Below are 18,663 nucleotides of genomic sequence, written 5' to 3' on the forward strand. Positions count from 1 at the left end.
AGAATTAGTACGAGCGTATACTCTTTTCTTGCCAAAGATCAATGATAGTAACATTTTTTACCTGAATGTATCTTGCGCATTTACGTATTCAGTCAACCAGTATACCTGATTAGACGCAGAATGCCATGCATCTGATCACATTCATGCAGGGGAAGTGGAAAACATATTTGGAATTAACTGTTAATTTGATTTCACAGGAACCTTAGGCCTGGGAAAACCGAGGGTTCGTCAAGAACCACCCAAGTATAGGAGTATTTCTGCTATGGTGACTGCCGCGAAAACCTGATTAGATGTATGCGTTATGCATGGTAGAATCACAAACAATAATTCGATCCTACCAAAAGTGTATTTTTCCCCCCAAATCCACAGTATGTGCTAAGCCACTTAGCATTAGCAACTATGTGTCCAATGAAGCCTTCTCAACCGAATCCAGAAGGTGGCTGGAGAACCTGGCCATTGTATGTACATGCTTCTGTTTTAGATGGCTCATTTTTCTTTTCTTTCCTTTTTTTTAAAACAGGAAAATGGAAGCCGGTGATTCAATTATGAGGAAGCCATGACCTCATCCTGTCCTTATCGATGAGCACTAAAAGTTGGATTGTGATGTATCTGAACATGTCGAAGGCGTCACGCAGCACGTGTGCCTACGTTGATCATATCAGGCTCATTTTCGGCAACAGTATGCCAATGGTAGCCGTGCACCTCACGGCTCAAGCGGAAAGATGAGGGGAAAGATGAGGAGTTAGTGGAGCAGGCTAGGTAATGTTTTGTGTTAGGTAGATAATCCTGACCGGCACCCACTTGCCGGTCACGAAATTGCAAGTACAATGCATCGCAGGGTCTGCGGCACACCCTCCTCCCCATTCTTGAGCTATTTTTCCCATTCTTCACTTTGCGGCGATGTTGGAAGGAGTCATTGGCAAGTCCCAACAAGCTCATGCCTAATATTAGAACCCGTAGTTGTGTATCACCGCATTTAGCGGTTGTTAACCCGAGACACCGGCTTCTAGTAGTGCGACAGAAAAATGACACATTCTTCCCAGGTTCAGCGTTAATTTGACAATTCTCGGTTAGACGACCAGCCTAGGAGCGGGACCAGGAGGTGACTGTGAGGCAGTTCAAGCCAGCATGGGGCCCGTGGATCACGATCGATATCGCTTATTGCCCAGCGGGAAGGGGATATGGGGCGTGCTTTCCAGCTTAGGGACGGGATGGCCATGCGCTTAACCTGTGCACTGGGACCCAAGGCTGAAAAACTGGGCCTGGAAGGGATGGCGCCTGCCGATAGAGTTTCGACAGCCGGGTAGATACCGTGCACACAGCCCGCATTGCTCATAGCCGAGCCCATAGTCGACTGACTAGACGATCACTAATTTATACTAGTAGATCGCTAGTCCTTCTGTATTTCTAATATCTTCGACGCTTCGATGAAAATTTTTGGGCAGCGGTACTTTTGTTTTCGTCACCGTGAGATCATGGCCAAGATGAAGAATTTTGCGACTGTTACCGGATATCTGACCAGAACACTGATCATGCAGCAGTCAGTAAGCTTCTGCTCGGATGAAAGTTCACTCTGTTAGGGCTAGTTGCTTACCTAGTCTCAAAGTGTACAAGCTGCAATCACTCACGAGATCTTGAAGGATTCTCATCGAGAGGGGCCCGCTAAGCATTTTGTTGCTTCCGTCTCGAGTCATGCTCGGTCGAATCTTCCCCTCTGTGATGTGATCGTGAACGGGCAACTGATTATGCTTTCGGAGCCATAGTGTGTAGTAGTACGTAATAGCAGCCAAACTCTCTAGTGTCGGAGATGTATGAGTGAAAGCTACTCCGTACCTGGATTGACAATAGAAGAAGTAACGTCAGGTGGTGAACAAAGAATCAATACAACTGGAACTTCTACGCTTGCTTGACCCAAACAGGCAAGGGGTCGTCACGGGCTCTCATCATCATCGGGCCGCTGCTGTTTCATAACCACCAACCATTTTTCGAGATCTCTAATTCGGAATTATTTATGGTTACATCCACTCCATGAGACTTCAATGGCTGGGAAACTATCAGGACGATCAGCCAGTGAAGTAACCCAAGATCAAGGCGAGGCGGCAGTGTGCAGCACACGAACGAGCCAACTAAGGAAAGGATGTACTGACGGCCTCTCTTGATGAAACTCTTTGATGGGAAAAGAAGGTTTGAGCTGCTTTGCAATTACTAGATCTTGCTTCCCACCCATACGGATATACGATTCATGCAAGGAAAATCCATGACCACGAGGATGCAAGCGGGGGCAAAGATGTCGCGCGTACACGAACTGCTCCCTATCTGACGTTGACCGGATTGATAGCCCAGTCAGATTGCCTCCAAGTGCTCCTTGAACGCTTCGAGCTGACGACCTGTCTACATGGATATGGAGGAAAATGCCGCAGATGGCCAGAATATGCTCACCCAGTGGACGTGTGGTGGCGCTAATCTGACAAAACCTACGCTATCAAGATCACAGACAAGGCGAGTGGACTGGTACAGTCTAGTGTCTGTTTTCAGACAAGATATACCAACAAGTACGGTATCGGTCAGTCACTATCTCTGTGACGATTTCGGCGTAATACACTGAAGGCTGCTGGACGTTACGAACCTGTCTTGTTTTGTAAATCTTGAGCATATTGTCACTTCCTAATTGGGGAGGTTTTTATTCAGTCATGCTCTGACAGAGTGCATTGACTGCTAACTTTGGATTGTTATCTGTCAGACCGTTTCACCAAAGCCCGAAAGGACCTGCAACCCCTCTTCACATCGCAGACTTGCATTTTTCCTGTGGGAGTCTTTGCACTGATAGTCTTTGAGCAAAGTCAAATCATCCGGTCTCATGTCCCGCAACCTACCCCACACGCTGGTCCTGTCGTCAAAGTGTCTGCATGGGTGGGCCATATGACAAACCATTCCGACCGTAATGAGACAACCACCAGCACGCTCACATTCACCGATGGCTCACCAGGACAAAGAATAGAACACTATTGGTAAGGATTCCAGCGGATCTGTGGATACCGCGTGTATACGGGAGTCCAAGATATCCCTCAGTCGATGATGTGCAACGGCTTTTTTAGCCATATGCGAGTTGAAAATCCGATGCTTGGCTCTGTAGCATCCCAGTGTTTCTCGACGCCACTACGTTTCTACCAGGATCATGTTTCATTCTAGGATCACGGCCTAGTATGTATTGGGATATCCCAGGCAGGGGGTTGCCAAACAAGATGTTCGAGATGCCGTCTTTTTTTCATTGACCGTGGCATCCCTGTAGAAGCCAAACACCAGGCCCACAAATCAGTTTGGGACAATGGAGAGGCGCATGGCTTCCCACTCATCCCGGGCGGGAAAGTCACCCGTTCTGCTTGAAAGGATCGGTACGAGGTGGCTTTGGCATCTTTGAATCTACGTAGTCGTTCTTCGTATAGAGGTGGGACTGGGGAAGACATCCTGACTTCATGGATCTGGAACCTCGACAACGTTCGAACCTTGCCGTGGGTTCGGGTCATGACAAAGGACATCATAGAGACTTCGCGATATCTACTACTCTTTCGAGGTTGGGTGACTTCTCAATTTGGTATTTTGCAGGGTCCTATACCACTAGATCGGGAATGTGGCGTCACAACGATGCCGCTTCTTCTTTGGCAGTTGGGGAGGGCAATGAGGAGGAACAAACCGTATACTATAGAATCCTCGAGACGTCACGTTGGGCACCAGCAATCGGCCAATTTTTTTATTCTTTTTCTTTTTCCCTACAGGGTACAGGATGTATAACTCCACCGATTAGGAAAGAGACTATGAAAAGGGAGACATGGTGCACGATCTCATAGGTGTAGGATTTATTGAACTATTGAGTCGTAGCTTCTGGCAAAAGAACTGTCGTGTTGGAATATGTTATGCATAAATTGACTATATACCATCCCAACAATACATAGTCGTCGTCCGAATCCCTGAGTTAGGTTTAGGGCAAGTACACCCAGCTATGAACAAAGTCCGTAAGAACTTACGTACTAGTGAGTTAGAGGCTGAAGGGAAACTAAACCCGAACGGGAGATTCGTCTCAGACCGGGCACTTGGGCGAATCGGGAACCACATGGTCCCCGACACTTCCATCACTTGTAAAGCCCGAGGAAAGAAAAAAAAAAAAAAAAAAAAAAAAAGAGGACGCCGCTCAACGGAGCGGAGCCCACCTACCTCTCTTCCCTCTTCGTATTTTCTGACAAGAACAAGCCAACTACCCTTCCCACCCCCCTTTTAGGTATGGAGCAAGTCTTAGGTTGTAAACACACACACACACACCCCCCTCCCCCTCCCCTCCAAGGTAGAGGAAACTTGGGTAGTACCTTCAACGTCATTTATGGTCCCAAGGATCCAGATCGTTGACTCGAGGAAGTTACGAGGTATGCCGTACCAACACACTTCAACCAAATTTAGGTTCTGGTAATCTTGATTAGCACATTCCCATGGGAAAGGTTCGCCGTTTTTACGGGTATGAGTTAAACTGACAGGAAACGATGGATCCATGATTTTGGTATGGATACTTTTACCTGTCTTTTCTTTCTAGTATCTACACAACGTTCTTTTTTTTGGTTTTAGACTATCGGTGGGAAATCTTATTTTTCCTAATTTTACCTGGGACTTGAGGTTTATCTGGATTATACCTTTTCTTTCTTTTGGGTCTTTGATATATATATATATATATATATATTACCATTGTTTGGTTTATGAAAACCATGATTTCCTGCAGGACATGCGGTCACTGTATTGATGTATTCAATCCTGTATGTATGGAATGAAATGGTATCTTATGCAGCCTTGTATTCTGTCTGGTACAAGCTGCCGATCATTTTCTCAGTACTGACTGTATGGATGGATGACAGTTCTGTTGTTACTCTCCTGTTGCTCTAGAACATCCATCTCGACTCCTACTAGAATGAGACAGGATCCAGAAGCGATGACCTTGTCAAACAAATAGTAGTAGATCCATTGACGCAATCCTTTTGCTGCCCAAGATTCAATATGGAGTACACATAGCGACACTATACCATGTCCTTGGCATTGATTTCTTTTTCTCTTTTCCCCTCTGATCCGTACAAACAAGTCAAACTCCGTCTTGAGGGTGCTCGGGCCTCTTGAGGTTCGCAGAGGGGAAGGCCCGACAGTCAGGAAACAGCTGCGGATGCGAGAGAGCCGTTCGCTCCACTTTAAACCACCCCCCATACAGAGTAACCTGCATCGGGAATCCTCGCTCATTTGCCTTTTGGAGGTTACACAGCATTGCACAACCTGCGTAAAAGAGATATTATTACTTTTGCCCAAGGGTCCTCATCCATGTCAAACCCCAGACATGTCCTGAAACGTGCTGATGGACGCTGTGGCGTAATACATGTAATTATTTCTGGCCTACATCGAACAGAGCATCAGATCATGCATGCTTTCCTAGGCCTGAATCTCTTACTCTCTCATGCACATGGACAGAGAAGGTTAAAAGAATAAATAAATAAATAAAAAATTCGTAAGCCCGAAAGTTTGGGACGGCTAGTTGTGATGCCCCAGGCATCCAAGAGGACCGTATCACGGCATTTTAGGCAATTGACAGGGCCGATCGCCTTGTGCTGCAGGATGTTAATGAACCAGGATGAGAGAACTCAAATACGTCCCGGACCTTTGATTGGTACCGGCGCGAGGGTACCGCCGGCGACCATTCGGGTTCAAAACTCTAACAGTCAGCGCGTGTAGCGTATCGCATCGTCGAAGTTCCGGCTCCACTAAGCGCTTTCCGATCAATCAATAGTCAAATATCAGTTCTCGGGTCAGCCGTTGGTCGGGTATTGTGACCTGTCTGTTTCGACCGGCGGAAAATGAGGATCGAACCAGGTCGTATTATTCTTTCTGTGTTCTTTCCCCTTTCTCTGGAATTCTCCTGACATGGATGTATCCATCGAGTAATATTTAGGTTGACCGGGAAGATCCAACGTGTATGGATACGTAAGAAGGAAGGATGGATCTGTGTGTAGTTCTTTGTTTGCTGCGTACCACGAGGGTAGATCGCAAGGACCCGTCCACATGGCAATTCAACAACCGCCCACAGACGTGGATGGCGTTCCCACATTGGCTCCCCCTCGCCAAATGATCGCCTGGCTCCTAGGAGATACCAAGTTCAAGGAGAGGAGGCCGAGGGGTCCCCGAGGAACTCCGGGGGCATTATCGGTGCTACTAGATGGGACTAGTTTCACTGCCCCAAACAGTAAACGAAGCTCAAGGGCGACATCGCACATGGACAAACGTCAGGGAAAAGCGATTTTCTCCACTATTTGCCATGAACTGGGTCCCTTTGGAGGGGAAGCATAGTACAACCTGCTAGTCCAACCACCAGCTTGGGAATAGATAGTAATATCTCGATCGAGACTAGGTAGTAATGCTAATAGTGGCAAGGAATATATCTTGTGAAGCGAAATTTGATGTGTGACGGTTGTTCTTCACAACTTACCACTCACCTGGATTACTTTGTTTCAGCTTTACCAGAATAGGAAGCTCCTTCATTGTCCGGTCTGAATGATCCATGTGAGCACATGGGACGCTGAGAAAAGGGAATTGAGGGCCTTCTTCGAATTCCAACAAAGAAAGAAAGATCTCGCCTATCTTTACCCAAACGGTACGGGATCCACCCGCCCCAGAATGACAAATACCTTAAATACGCCGGCCAATCGTCGGCCAGATCGAGGCTCACGTCATGCGGTCGACGCTTGGAGGGATCGACGGTACCGGTTAAATTCGTTATGATATTTGACTGATCACTGCATCATCATCTGTACTCCGTACTTGGGGAAATTAATTTAATTGAGGAGAGATATTTTTGGAAAATAAAAAGAAAAATAAAAAGAAAAATAAAAAAATAAAATAAAATCATAAATTAAATGGTATGCGGTATTACAGTTGAGATTCTTCCAGCTCGTGGTATCTGCCATGTGTTGCCTTGTCATATTGGTTGTCATGTAATTTATGGTTGCCATGGCGCATATAGTTTGTATACCGCTCCAGTGTGACAGTTTTGACAGCGCCAGATATCCACTGCACTGCATAACTCCAACTCTCGAGGTGTGATTGACTCCTGCCCCTTTGCATGACAGCGCTTCCCTCAAAGTCAAACCGACAGTATTTCACTAGTTTGCGGAGAGGCTCGACAGTATCGACATGTTACTTATCATCCCAGTGAAGTGAGCCTTCCATTCCACAGGGTCGATCCCTTCACATCCTGATCACTTCCTTGCCGAAGCTTAATACTCCCTTCCCACTGTCCTGGAACTCAGTCCTCATCAAGGACATCCAGATCGGCCAATCAGTCTTGTCTGTCTCTCTGATCGGAAGAAAATTCTCCGACGGCATTACTCGATCTACGATATATATGTTATAGGTGGATATGGGAGGAACGATAGTGCTCTATAGTTCAGTAGAATTGCTTTTTCCATCGTGATTTTTTTTTTCTTTCGCTGCCCTCCCCACTGTGAACACCAGTACAGCGGCACCGTCCCTGTGCGCAGGATCCTCGATTCAAGGCGAAAGAAAGGTTGGGGTCAATCCAATCAGAGCAGCCAGATTTACGGCTCAATGCCATTCTTCTCGATGGTCCATTCCTTACCTATCCATTTGCGGATGTTCCCGACTTCCCCGTCTCTCTCTTAACCATCTTCAGCCAGTTCGTTCGAGCGCAGCTGCATGATGATGCATGGACTAGCAGATGGAGGGTCAACAGCCAAACGGAACATTGCACGGTGGAAGGCAAATGGAAGGCGAAATGGGGACGGCAAGACGAGGACCCATGAGATCTGTCATTCTTCGTCCTGCATCGGCGGCACAGGTGAGCTGAGTTTGGACCCAGTGCCAGTATCCAGTATCCGGTTGACGGTGCAGCGAACGTGAGTCAGGAACATGAACTGACAGAGGTGGTTGGACGCTGTCACCCCTCTTGCCTTCGTTATCAGGTACTTTTGTTCATGTTCCTGCTCTTTGAGTTTGGTGGGATCTTGACTATTTGTAACTGCATTGAGATGATCATACCTGTAAACTCAGTAATCTCTCCGAACTAAACCTTTTTTTCTTTTCTTTTCTTTTCTTCAAAGTACTATAATACGAATCAGGAATTAGAGTATGGCCAAGAACAGATTCTTCAAGGCTCAGATACCGATCATCGACTCAAACAATGGCTGTGTTCTATGGAGCTGAACATCAGGGCTGGATGACCTCACAGCTTTCCTGATTGGGAGGGCGATGCGGATGACTAAGCCCGTAGAGGGAAGTGCAATCTGGGAAAGTGTTCGGTAACTTGCGAAGCCACTGGCACCGAGGCAAAGGTTCCCTCCGTTCGAGATCATGATCTCCACGACGATCCTATCCGTGTTGAGTAAAGCGAAGTCTAATGATTCCAAATTGTTAGAATTAGATGCACTACGCCAATCATGGCCCCCACACCAACGGTTCATGTTCTAAGTAACGGCCCACGGGGAGTGGAGAGATAAAGTGAACATGGCTGGCTGAGGATTTGGATCGGGTGGTGTTTTCTCATCCTTTGTCACCCTTTTTATTGGTTTTGATTTGTTTTCTGCTTTCCTTGACTCTTTCCTGATTTGTTGATTATAATTAAAGAAAATGGAATTAATACCTGTCAATAATGCCTTGTCCTTTTCCCACCACCCCCCATTGCCGGTTCAACTAGCTACTAGGCTAAGGTCGGCACCTCTTAAAACAGACTAAGAGCGATGCACTATCAATGCACGAAAGGATCTGTCTGCCATGACTGGGCTGGGATACTGCCCGTCCGCGGTGGGTCCCCGAAGTCGCCGTTTCTTGTTGGGAAAGCACTGCTGTTGCCCGGAGCTATGGCCATGAAGCTTTTGTCTGCCTTGAACGCGACATGATACCAATTTGTCCACACTAGCTTAACACTAACTCGATATGTTTTGTATAATTTTGATCAACGACAACGACTGAGCAAGATCGATTATTTTAGAATATATTACACTATGGTGTTAATATGGTTAGTATCATTTTGTTTTAATATTATTAGAATTGTATCAAAATGTTTTTCTTCACGGAATTGTTTCTCTCTTTTCCACACGTACACTTACCCCCTATTTCCTTAATTTTGATTTTTTTACTTTTTAATATGCAGAAATATCTAATTCTAACCATGGGAAAGGAAAGATAAAAAAAGTAAAAAATAAAAAAGAATAGCCCCGCTCACCCAACACACCCAGACTTTTCCTCATTTGCTTACCACAGACCGTTTCTGCCGCTCCCGTTCTCCTGTCAGGGCCCTGAACCTAGACGAGCATAGGCCAACCTCATATTCAAGGTGTCGAGAGTGGATCAGCCATGGTTGTACCCTAGGACCACGGAGATGATCGGACCTTAAATCTTTTTTTTTTTTGTTCCTTTTTTTCCCATTTGCCTCCCACACAGTCTAAATGATTGATACCGTGGGGTTCTACGGAGTACCTCGCACTCACTTGTCGTTCCTATCCCTCATTAAAATTAAATGATTTTCGTTTCGAGACGTGACTGACTCAGGAACGACCGTTCTCTGCTACCTCGACGACACTTTCCCCTGAACATGGTCTCCACTGCATATACGAGCAGATGGACTAAAACGATAAAAATAAAAATACAAATCAAGATAAAAGAAATAGGTCACCTGAATGGAGGCTGATTTGTACTAACCCGGAAAGCTATTCGTCCTACAGATACTACACTGTATTTCCCCTAAAGTTCCTAGACGTTAACGCCGATGTAGCAGCATCGGAGTTATAAATCAGTAGGACTACTTGGGATGGCGTACATACATATATGTACCATAATTATAGCAAAGGAGATCGTGACCAGGATGAGCCTTGCGAGGAGGGGTGGTTTAACAAAGTCTTTCCGGCCCCCCTGGACGATCTCATGTCGCTGTCTCTCATACAATGAATGACTCGCAAGATCGGTTTGGTGTACACCTAAAAAGCAATTAGGAAATAAAAAGCGAAGTAGATGCATATTCATGTTTCACACACAAGTCATTAGTACTACAAGGATCCCTGTTGCAACACCAGTCCTGTCTGTTACTATGGCATATAGTGGCAAATCTCCCCCACGATCCGGAAATTCCCCCTGCGCTTTAGAACCTGGTCTTTTCTTTTTTTAAAGAAAAATTATAATTATATTAATTTGCGTGAAGTCGTGCATGGGTATGCTTCAAAATTATTACCCTGTCAATTCGCAGGCTAAACTTGGCTCTTACCCAAAGAAGATACTGCAAGGAATCTTTAGCCTGTCTTTCATTTCTCCACTCGAGTATTTTCTGTTCGTGACGTTGATACCCTCCAGGAGTATCCAAGTATGTCGGGTACTCCGTACCGTAAGTATAATCCGTACAATGTACATTGGGTTTACTCCGTACGTACGAGGTCTCTAAGCGAGGATGGGAGACAATGTGAAGGAATCTTCTGGGGTTGAATGATCCGGTACCTCTAGGGATAACTCCTACAGCCCCTTTGTAGTAAGGTCGCAATTGATAACTCGAGCAGACAGCCATAAACCCCCTTTCATGTTGGTATGAGTGAATGTACTATGTAAAGTCGGAAATTACCTAAGATACAAGCATTACATACGGAAGTGCTTGTGACGAGCTGTCATAATACACTAGCGGTAACGAAACTAGCGGGAAGGGAAAATAAAATAGAATTAAAAAATAATTCTTATTATTAAAAAATTAAAATAAAATAATCACCCCTCAAAAATATTATTTTATTTTTATTTTGTAAATGTCTATTTTATTTTTTTTATTATTTTATACCTCCGACAACTGTCAGCTCCGAGATCTTGGATCAGATCTTCTCCTATAGCGTGCTCTAAGTGTGGAGCAGTAGTCCATTTTTCTCTGACCCGTCTCCCTGGTCATTGTACTGGACCTGGTCTCTGATTATTGCTATAAAACTGATCATACCTCATCCCTCCTCGTACTTGTCCATCACTTCAAAAATCTCCCGTCTCTTCCCCTTACCCTTCTGGAGATATATCTACCACCTGGTCGTACCTTTCGAACTTTAACTTCTTTCAATCCTCCATCACCAAGCCAATCTCTACCAGGAACCAGGTACCCGGTTACCCTTTCCCAACATACACATATATAAGCACTTGTGGGATTTAATCTCTGGGTGCACTAAGTCGACAACCCCCCACCATCGGTAAGCACTCAACCTCCCTTATTATATTAAATGTCAACCTTCCCCGCCCCGTGTCTTGATTTTAATTACTGGAACTCCCGCATCTTTATTACTTGGTCGTCACTACTTCCAATTACTTGTCCCCTTCTCTTACTTATACCCATCTAACCGACTGTCACAGGGAACAAAGTGACAAAAGTCAAACGATCTCATTAAAAACATCACAGTCTTTTGTCTATAATGGCACCTACTCACCGCCGTGGACCTTGGGTCCCTGAAGAGGATCAATTGCTACTTCAGTTGGTTCGGGAACAAGGCCCCAACAACTGGGTGCGCATTTCGCAGCACATGCACTACCGGTCTCCCAAGCAATGCCGGGAACGATTCCACCAGAATCTGAAGCCATCTTTGAACCGTGAGCCTATCTCCGCGGATGAGGGTCTGATGATTGAGCGGATGGTGAACGAAATGGGCAAGCGGTGGGCCGAAATTGCCCGACGACTCGGCAATCGCAGCGACAATGCAGTGAAGAACTGGTGGAACGGCAGTATGAACCGCAAGAGGAGAGGCCTCCCCACTTCGAGCACCACGCACATCTCACGCACTTTCAATGGTCGGATTGAAGCCCCATATGCGCGCGCCTCTGTGTCTTTGAGCAGCCCAACCAGCCGGTCTCGCTTTACTTCTATCTCGACCGATAGACCTCTTACTTCCTGGTCGAGACGGGACTCCACCTCGACTACTTCCCTCGACGGCCCTCGCCAACTGACGCCTATCTACACTCTCCCCGCTCTCAACCGCCCAGTCGAGACGCCTTTGACCTCGCCTGCTTACTCGGAGGCTTCTCACACTCCCTCCCTTGAGCCTCCATCCATGGTCTCGGACCACAATTCAGTTTCCTCCGCCTCCCCTAGGACCGTCTCATCGCCACAGCTCCTGCCATTCCCCGTGGACACCCGCCAACAATACGGCGAGTTCCGCAAGCAGAGCTCATTGGATGATGTCTACATATGGTCAAGCTCGAAGAAGTCCGACAACTTTGCCGATCTGCCCTTCAAACCCAGATGGGTCTCGGACAACCAGCCTTGGAGCCAACACTCAACCTCGTTGTCGCAGACCTGGCTCGTTGCCCCCGAAGAGTCTCACCCAGAGGCACCCAAAGCCGAATCCCCACGTGATTCGCGCATGGGTCTCAACAACCTGTTGAACTAATGATGATTCTTCGTCTTGGAATGATCGCACGACTTCTTTCGCATACTTATTGCCTTAATAATTTGCTTCATCTCGGATGATATCCTGGAAGCGTTTATGTATATGGTTGACCGACCCCTTGTCACTCTTTTGACCTTTGGTTTATTTTTCCTTTTTTTCAATTTCCTTTGTTTCTATATCATGTACATTTTGGATGATTTTTTTTTATGTATCCACGGCGGGTCACGTGGTAATCTTGGTGCCTTTTCAAAAGCATGTTCGGAGAATTGTTGATTCTACGGTCATCGGTGGGTGGATGACTACTTTACTTGGATGGTTTAGAGAAAAGACGGGAGTGATGGATGCATGTGTACAGGTTCTGTGTTTCCGGATATTCGGTTGTATCCACTATGTGCGTGCTTGGAATTTAATAATACCCCTGGCTGTTGATTGTTGGTTACAATGAATTTTATGATGCTTTAATTTTGGTGTATGATATTGAGGTCTTAATTGATATTTTCCACTCTGGATTCCTCCCGTTTTCGCCGTTCATTCTTGGACAGGCACAGTCGGTGGTATCCCCACCGTAGACACACTTCAGCTGAACTCTTCCCTTTTTGTGGCTGGCTGTCATCGGCATTTGTCTGCGCCTGATCCTCACGAGGAGGACGCAAGGGGTCGCCACCGGCTGAGTGATACCCGGAAGCGAAGTTGAGAGGAGACCAAACGTGATACTACTCTATGCACAGAGAGAGTAAATAGAAACTAAATTCATTAGGTGTGAGACAAGAGATCTCCCCACCCAGAATAAAAAAAAAAGAAAGGAACAAAAAGCAAGGAAATTGCACGACCACGCTTTGCATGCATACACACGCTCGGTTGGGAAGTGAGGATCGATAGATCGATTTCCAATCCAGCTGACGAGTTTTCACCCATCCACAATGAATCCTTCAGGGCCTGGGCCAAATGAATGGATAGAAAGGCCGTATGGTTCATGCAATCGCGACTCGGTCCAGGGCGCTTGGAAGGTCTCAATGGTTCACCATCCAAACTTTGACGTGCAGTAGGTTCCCATAATTGAGGTCGGCCTTAGCACATAGCTCTACGAGTCGGTAAGGTTCCTCTTGCCCAAAGTTTATCCCGGGAGAATTGGATTGGGCTTGAGCCTTGGCGATGCTGTTCCCCGTTCCGGACGTCCATTCCCCCTTCCCTCGGGTATCCTCTCTGTGCATAGTCGCCAACGGTCTCAGGAGGATCTACACTTCACACGCCTGTCGACCTATTCGAGAACCTGTCTACGTGGTGGTTGTATCCACTGAGTATGTGGGTATGCATATACATACTGTACCTCTCGACTAAACCTTACCGTTTGCCTTTGTCGTCCTTACCGGAGTGGGATCTACATACATGTGCTCTCAGGGCGAGCATGCCCAAGGGATTGGGTCAAAATGCAAGAAACTCGATCTAAGAAAAAGCAAACAAGAACAAGGACAAGGAAAAAGAAAGGCTGACACCAGCCACACTGCGCATGTGCCACGCTCATCACCTCACTATCGCACTCTAGTTCTTTAGTCTCAGAGGCTGTGCGAATAGTAATTGAAGGATGGCCGCAATAGTGTCCCCTGTTCCACTTGCCACAGCGCCACAGAGGGATCAGTGTAAAAGTCACATTCAGCTTGGTTGGGTTGCTGATCGCATGGATGATATAATCATGGTCACTGCGAGCGTGCCGATTTGTTAAGTGTACGGATATACCGACCTCTGGACCATACATTCCCGTGGCTCACTTCAGCCAGCCATTGTTCCTCTCTTTTGCAAGTCTTTGCACGATGGGGCAACCGAGCATGTCAATCATTGAACCCAAAACCAGGAACAATAAAATTACATTACATTTGATTTCGTCGATGGTCGCTCGTCTACAAGGGAGGTATGTTCTCCTAACCTTTGACATGTTACTGACATGACTCGCTCCGGTATTCTAATTAACTTCGGAATTTTATTTTTCTGTCAAACCCCCTCTATAAGCAAGCCCCAGATAGAGAATCTCCCGATATAAGCAATTAGTTGCTTATAACGGGGGTTTACCGTTATTTATTTTTGTTTATTAATTTCTTGTTTATTTTTTTTTTATCTTAATTCCTTGCTTTCAAACGTTTGATTCTCCCAGGGGAATGTTATCTTGACCGAACATGAAAAAGGGAAAAAAAAAAAACACTCCTCATCCGTTGCCGATTTATCCAGCCGACTCTCATGATACCCGACGAGGCCTCACGACGAACAATGAGATTGTCGACTTACCTCATCAACGCACCCCTGGCCCGGACCAAGAGACGATCGCAGCACTGGAGCGACGATCGTTTTCCCATTGATTTGGAATACTCTTCGTTAGCGTCAGTTAGCGGACGATTAGTTTCGTCTCGCTCGGAGTCGCTTCCTCTCGAACGTGACGTATTACCGATTCCGATCCGATCGCGATGATTCGATGATTCGATTCAGCCGAGTGGAGAACCGTTGCAGCAAAGAAAAATTGATCAGAACGACCTTCATTGCTTTCTCCTCGCGACCAACAAGTAAATCAGGGGTTTATTTTCGAACATATCAAAAAATTGATTGATATGAACGTGTCAGATGACGAAACAAATTAAGATGCAATCTATTTATATTGCTCAATTAATGTCACCCCAGCAAAGCCCCCCATTTGACAGCTGCTTCTCCTGATCACCCGGAATTAATTAATATGAAGAATTATTTATATCCTGCTTCATCGGCAACCTCAGGGAAGGGAGTCCTGCACGCTGATTGGCAGATCATCTCGGGTTTTAATAGGGCTTTAATATATTTCGGTGGGGCACCCGTCCGTCCGCACGAGTGATTGGCTCGATTTCCTTTTTCCACCTCTAGCTTGACTAACGGGCTTGTATAATATGATACTACTAGTCACTAGGTGCGTTGAGGTTGTTGAAGATAGAATACTACTACGTACGGTGCAGAGGCCATAACACAGCCCGTAGAGCTATAGCTACCTAGCTTGTAGCCTAGTGAGCCGCCGTGCTAACGCCCCGGAATGTAACATCCTACGTCGTAGACTGTTGACCCAATTGGGAAACCTCAGCGATCCCAATATCAACGCTTCATCAGAGCCTACGTACTGCATACGGAGTTACTCCTCCAACGACAATAACCAGTTAACTACTCCGTGACCAACGCCCAAAAGAAACAAGCGACGTTTCAAAACCCCCGATTGACTCATTCCCGAGATCCATATCTGCACGAAAGATCTAATAATATCTCTCCCAACGGGCCAAAGGAGTAACAACCACGAAATAAAGCTTCCACAATTACCAAATCGGGAGGTGAACCAGAAAACCAGGAGAAAGAAAAAAAAAAAAAAAAGGAAAACTACTCCGTAGGACTGATCACATCTTCTACAACAACGCCCATTGGCTCTCCAACCGCAGTGATCCTCCCGTGGTCAGAGTTGCAGCCGACCCAGAACCAAGGGCCTGCTAGTTTGAGATGTGAAACGGCCGCGTCGATGGGACTTGTAAGTTAACCGCGGATAAATCTGGAGTTTGATGTTGAGGTGGGGATGCAGAGGTTCGCTACCCGGTACCTTTTTGGGGTAAGTATTGGAGTACTTACTACTGCTGGTATCTTTTCATATTGCTTTGATTAGCGGGCCGCGGGTTGGAGCGCGGATGTACTCCGGATGTTACTCTACTTTACTCGATATGGTAGTGTATGCTGGCGCCGGAATTAAAATCCGTGTGGTTTAATTTAATTTTTTTATTTGGAGTTTGGGGGGGTTTTTTTTTTAATATAACTAGATTTGAACTACTGCGATTGTAGTTACTACTTATCTAGGTTTTTATCGGGTACAGTACTATGTAGGAGTATGTACGGAGTACATACTACTTTCCTCGAGATTAGTGGGGTTGTGACACCGATTGATAATTTCGTTTATGGAGATCGGTTGGCGGTGATGCTGCATGTACGATTATGTGCACAGTATCTACACCGCTGGAAAGGTGGTGGGTTCTTAATCTTATGAACTGGATGGAATCACATCTATTTCCTGATTTCATTGGTGTTGGGATCGATCTTCTCCCCGAGAGCCAAGCCTCGGGACCAAACAGGAAAAAATAAGAAAATAATAGCTACCATGCCATCGGGTACAACCGATCAATCACCAACCTAACCGAGAAGGACGTGCAGAAATTGAATTAAAAAAAAAAAAAAAAAAGTTTCGACATCCAGATCCTATTTTTCAGTCTCGACTCGGTTGAAAGCTCGCACCCACACTATCGCGCTAGGGTATCCAATAATCTGGTATTCCGTAGTTTATCCTCTGGGAACGGGGAGGAGAGTGCCCAGTTCTCAAAACTCAGGATAAATACAGGTAGGGGGACCGACCTTTGGGTGGGTTCATTGGTTACCTCCGCGGTGTGTGTAATTCTTTTTTTTTTTTTCTCTTCTTTTTTCCTTTCTAGGTTATTCTGTTTCTATTCTATCACGGTTCGTTTAGAGAACCTATACTCAGTAGTCCCAGATGGGAGACAGAAATGGGGATCCACATCATTCTTCTTCTCTAAACGTCTAGACCAGATTCATCCGTTAGATGTCAAAAACATGCTAACTAACTCGTGACTATTTAAATTTTAATATGCGGAACGGCGGAACATGACAGGGGAAATGCATATGCAACCTATCACTCCTTCTCGATAGAGAATTGACATTGTGATTCTGCATATGCATGCATGCTTGAAGGTGGACCACTGACCTCCTCCCAAAAGAAAAAATAAAACAAGAAAAATAGAAGTAGATGGCAGCTGAACATGGTATGTGCTTTTGGACGTACGTAGTCTAAAACTTGGAGTAGGAGTAGGTTTATGCTCTGCATTGTCGATACAGGGTAATTGATTTCCGAGCTTTGTGCCCACGGTCCCCCCTGAAGCAAGGTGGATTAACTCTTTTTTTTTTTTTTTCTTGCGTTGGAAGTTAGTGCGGACCGGGTGATCGATTTCCTTTCAGTTGCTGCACCGAACGTTGAGATTTGAATTGTCCGGTCTTGTCATTGGTCGACGGAGGATCTCGGTGGTCTTGCTGATCGCTAGTCTACTCTGGGATTAGGGTACCCGCCTTATCGCTCCGCCCGTGATCGGCGGATATTGCTGGCCAAAAGAGAGGGAAAGTCCGCTGTGTGTTCGTATTGGCCGTATCATACAGGGGTGTATATACCATACAGACCAAGCAGGGGAAGGGGGAGGGCTAAAGTGACCGGGTATAGTACTGTCGGTAGGTATGGTATTTCCCCGTTTTCAGGGGTCATGGGATTAATGATTAGTTCATCTGGGTTCAGCCTCACCCTTCACCGAGTGGCTAGTAACTCGATCTATACACAAACTATTACTTTTCTGCGCCACAGACCCAAAGCTGAGGGTATGGTCAGCCACAGCACCGCCATATCAACTTTTCCTATTTCGAGATATATCCCACGAAGCCAATAGCCGATCTGCTTGGTGATAAAACCCCTGTCACCGAATGAAACGACAAAGCGTGTCTCCTTTTTTGGAGACTCGCGAAATGGAGGTAGTACTACTAGCTGGTTAGTATAGTCTATAGTGGGCGTAGTTAAGGATGCCGGTTACGAACCGACCGCACCCGCTATGGCCAGCATGAGGACAAGTCACCCCGCTCAGGGACCATTCAGAGAGTAATGAAATCACGCTAAGCCGTTTCGGGTGCCAAACAGCGAGAAAACAATTTGTCATCGACAGGCGGGTATTACCGTAATCTCTTGCCAAGACGTGATACGCTAGTCAGGGTAAGGGCCAATCACGGTCCATAAAGCCCCTGTGGTCCAAGCACAAACCTCCCCTTGCCAAGGGGTTCTTGCGAACCACGTGGGGCTGGTCAGATACCAGCCGTTGCGGTCATGTTTTTCAGAGTCTTGTATTTACGGTATTGGGGTATTGAGGTACTGTGTATGAGAGCGGTATTCTGTTCGGCTAGTCATCGGTATGTATCTACGTACTCATACTCATTACATACGTACGTACATACTTCTGGTACCCTCGAGGGAGGGTGAAGGTCAAGTATCAACGGGAGTACCGATGCCTTGCAGCTGAGACTTTTCCAATGACATACTGGATTCCACCCCTCGGACTTGATTCCCGATGAGAGATTCTGCTTCTCTAGGGTTACTCAGGTTGTCAGGTCCATTCGGCGACCAGATGATTCGGAGATGCCGACGTTC

The 18,663-nt window shown here is 46.2% G+C and overlaps 1 protein-coding gene across 1 annotated transcript; it reads left to right on the forward strand.

The window, feature by feature from the left end:
* Positions 1-11,456: 11,456 nt before the first annotated feature.
* On the forward strand, positions 11,457-12,428 carry flbD (putative MYB family conidiophore development protein FlbD; the record flags this gene model as incomplete). Its single annotated transcript, XM_001817739.1, has 1 exon — positions 11,457-12,428. One exon carries the CDS (start codon positions 11,457-11,459, stop codon positions 12,426-12,428), a length of 972 nt encoding a protein of 323 aa, XP_001817791.1.
* Between the last annotated feature and the right edge of the window lie 6,235 nt (positions 12,429-18,663).

The sequence above is a fragment of the Aspergillus oryzae genome, chromosome 1 (assembly GCF_000184455.2).
Source record: "Aspergillus oryzae RIB40 DNA, chromosome 1".
Classification (NCBI taxonomy): domain Eukaryota; kingdom Fungi; phylum Ascomycota; class Eurotiomycetes; order Eurotiales; family Aspergillaceae; genus Aspergillus; species Aspergillus oryzae.